At 26.5% G+C, this 3,682-nt stretch overlaps 1 protein-coding gene across 1 annotated transcript; it reads left to right on the top strand.

Annotated features, from left to right (window-relative positions):
- Window positions 1-354: 354 nt before the first annotated feature.
- LOAG_09419 (hypothetical protein) lies at window positions 355-3,440 on the top strand (the record flags this gene model as incomplete). The annotated part of the gene is made up of 7 exons (XM_020447928.1): window positions 355-736; window positions 1,136-1,242; window positions 1,754-1,866; window positions 2,151-2,263; window positions 2,590-2,726; window positions 2,969-3,201; window positions 3,377-3,440. 7 exons carry the CDS (start codon window positions 355-357, stop codon window positions 3,438-3,440), a joined length of 1,149 nt encoding a protein of 382 aa, XP_020301888.1.
- Between the last annotated feature and the right edge of the window lie 242 nt (window positions 3,441-3,682).

The following is a 3,682-nucleotide window of genomic DNA, read 5'->3' as shown; positions in this document are numbered from 1 at the left end:
GGCGAAATATTCCTATCATTATATCATTGACAAAAGCTACGAAATTTATTATCCATTTTCATTATAAAGATGATATTTCCTGAAATTTGATCGAATAATCGAAGTGATTTGAAAAATATCTCATTTAATGCCATGTGTTTTCTTTCTACCGTTGTTAATTTCCCATCTGGGAAGTATCGATACATTTAGTAATTTTAGTTAATCTAAAATTTATTACTTCAATTCAATTTCATTCGTTAATAATTACTGCTTGGTAATTATTCTTATGGAATTATTTGATTTTGCTGAAATTATTAAATTAGCTTTTTTGTTTTCTCTTATTTTATAAACTTTAAATATTCTACATTTTAGATAATGCGTAATTCGGATTGGAATAGTTGTAATTCACAAACATGTCGTCATCATTGTCACAGTCAAACAACATCATTATCACCATCATCAAGTGGTCATACAACATCACTCATACCAATTAAATGTCAATATAGAAAACCAGGTTGGACGTATGGTGTTAATCCATGTGGTGCCGAATGTTCCAGGAGTAATGAAGATGCTGGTACCAATTTGCATACAGCTACAAAAGATAAAACAGCATCACATGCAACATCTAAAATACCAATTAGTATTCGGCACAATGATTTGGATTATACAACAGAAAGTTCAAGTATTACATCCAGTACGACAGTTAGTGACAATTTACATCGAAAACTAATTGGCGTACCATTTATCACTACTACAAGTTAGTTTTTACAAAATTTTTAAATTTAATATGTTTTTAGTTTTTTAATTTCAATAAATAAATCTCACAAAGATTGGTCACTATCATTGATTTGACCATAATACGAGAATGAGTGAAACTAGACGATGTCAACTATTGCATAATATATTCCTTAAAGTTTTTCAAACAAGCTAATATGTTCAAATATTGTTTTGCTTTCATTTTTATGGAATGCTCTCAATTAGTTTGGAATAGTTTGACTACTACCATTATATTTATCTGAAAGATATTCGTTTCCCTTTTTTTTTTTTCATCCCAGCAAATAGTTCAGCAATTCCGGTAATCCTGATAAATAACTGTAACTCTTTATTGATGAATGTTAAGACTGATTTTGAAGTTAACTTTCAAAATTTATTATAGGTGATTTGACATCAGATGGATCCAGTGTTGCAGATATTAAGCCATCAATTGACGTTTCTACAAATGCTCAGTACTTGTGCGCAAATGAAATACAAAAGAATTCTGAGGTATAAATAATTTTATGCTATCTTCATAGTTTGCCTTATTAATATAAATTTATAAACTCATTACATTTATCATATCAGTGTAAAGTCTTTCTTACTAATTATAAAAATTTTTCATTTGATGCAGCTTAAGCATTGAATTTAATTATTAAAGCTTTTGTAAAATTAGTTGTTAATTAGTGCTATGAATAAAAGCGATGTCAGATGGTATCAAATATTGGTAATATTATCGCATTTACTAATTAAACTTTTTCCTGTAATCTAAGGAATCATTTTGCTTTAAATTAGAATGCATAGTTGCATGCTCTATCCAATGTTTAAATCATACTCAACACGTCAAATTATAACAGTTTGTTTCATTAATATTTTCTTCATGCATAAATTTTTCATTTCATTTTCACTTTTTAATCCTACTGAATAAAAGACTTTATTTGTTTTTCATCTTCTCATTAATTAACATTTTCCTTTTTTTCTTTTTTTCTTTTTTTGTCAACCATATATATTCTATTTATAGGATTCTATAAATTCTGTAAGGCGGACGGCATCATTCACTTTTAGTCCCAAAGGATGTTTAGATAAAGTAAATCAAAGACAACAAGTGCATGACATTGAACCAAAGAGGAGATTGTAAGTTACTTTTTTTTTTCACTCAGACAATTAGAGTTTAACTTTAAAGAATTCATTTAAAACAATGTAGTCTTCTTATCATGCTATATATTTAATCGAAACACATGATGACATTTAGTGACAATATTTGTAACTTTTAATTTTATGTGTTAAAATTAAGGAAATACTATTGATGGATTTTGGAGAACAAGAAAGGATGTATAAGTGTAAGAAGGAATGAGGAATTTTATTCATTTCAAATTTTTAAATTTTTGATGGGATAAATTAAAACTATCATATTTTAGTGGTAGATTCGCGAAAACGTTGGATTTCATCAGGAGTAAGATGGACTCTTGTAGTACATCAACGCTCTATCCATCTAAGGAAGAGATCATGCAGTGGCGGGAATCATTCGAACGTTTGCTAAATCACAAATGTATGTTGATTTTAATTTTTTGAATAGGTTATTATAGATTTTATATTTTATTTTAAATAAATTAAATTGAATTTTGGGAAATTTTTGTAATATTTCATATTTTATTTTAAATAAATTAAATTGCATTTTGGGAAATTTTTGTAATTAAATTACTAATTAACGAGAGCAATGAAGATTGTATAAATTAAACATAATATTATAATGGAAAGTATTTTTCAGTCAATTATTATTATATTTACATCATCGCATAAACAATAAATTGGGTCATTTTAAGATGGTTGTCTATTGTTTCGAACATTTTTTAAAAGGAGAATTCAGCGATGAAAATGTTGATTTTTGGATTGAATGTGAAGAATTTCGAAAGATGAAAGAAGGGAAAAAATCAACAATTCAAAAAGCTCATTCAATATATAATAAATATATTGCTGAACAATCACCAAAAGAGGTTTGCATTTTTTTGTTTTTGTTTTTTTTTAATCTTATTATTACAATAATTATATTAAAAATTTGAATACAATTGTCATTTTTATATATTTTGTGAAATTGAGTAATAATTAAGAATGTTTAGAAAAAAAAGGAATTTGATTAATCAAATATTTTACAACGGATGAAATTATTCATATCATCAAAAATTGACCATTCTTTTTTAATTTTTAATGCTTATTTAATAAAGAAGTTTATTTTTAGGTTAACTTAGATAGTGATACACGTGCAGCAACAAAAGCAGCTCTGGAAAATGGCGCTAAACCAAATATGTTTTCGTTAGCGCAAACAAGAATTGAACAATTAATGGCAAAAGATAGTTATAGACGATTTTTGAAATCAAAATTATTTCTGGATTTGTTAACAAATGATACCAGTACTCCTTCAAATACGAATAAAACGGTACAAAACGAAAATGAACGTGAACGTCAATCGAGGTAATTAACTTAATCTATTCTTTTTCACTGTAAATTTCTCTTGGAAATGATTTCAATTTTCAAATTCTTTCATCAAAAAAGTAGCAAAAAAATTTAAGATTTGCTAATATCCAGTAGATTGCCGATGTAATATTAACCTTTAATTTATGTCATCTTGATTGCAACTATTATTCAGGTTACCAGAAACTCTGAAAACGGTCAACTCTACTTGTACTGCAGGAAATTCGAAAAATTCTTGAAATCAGGAAAAGAGAACAACAACAATAATATATTTGCTTAACAATTAATAATTCCATTTCATTAAAATTGTTATTAATCAACTGATCTGATCGTAATTTATTAATCAATTGATCTGATCATAATTGTTATTAGCAACTGATCTGATCGTTTTTTTTCTTTCTTTCTGCAATGCATGTTAGCTTATTTTTGTGGTAGTTATCTATGATATGTTTGTTAATATAAATATCCTTTTTTTATTTTA

The sequence above is a fragment of the Loa loa genome, assembly GCF_000183805.2.
Source record: "Loa loa unplaced genomic scaffold supercont3.183, whole genome shotgun sequence".
Taxonomy (NCBI): Eukaryota; Metazoa; Nematoda; class Chromadorea; order Rhabditida; family Onchocercidae; genus Loa; species Loa loa.
Note: the sequence above shows the minus strand (reverse complement) of the source record. Positions and strands in the feature narration are given on the sequence as shown.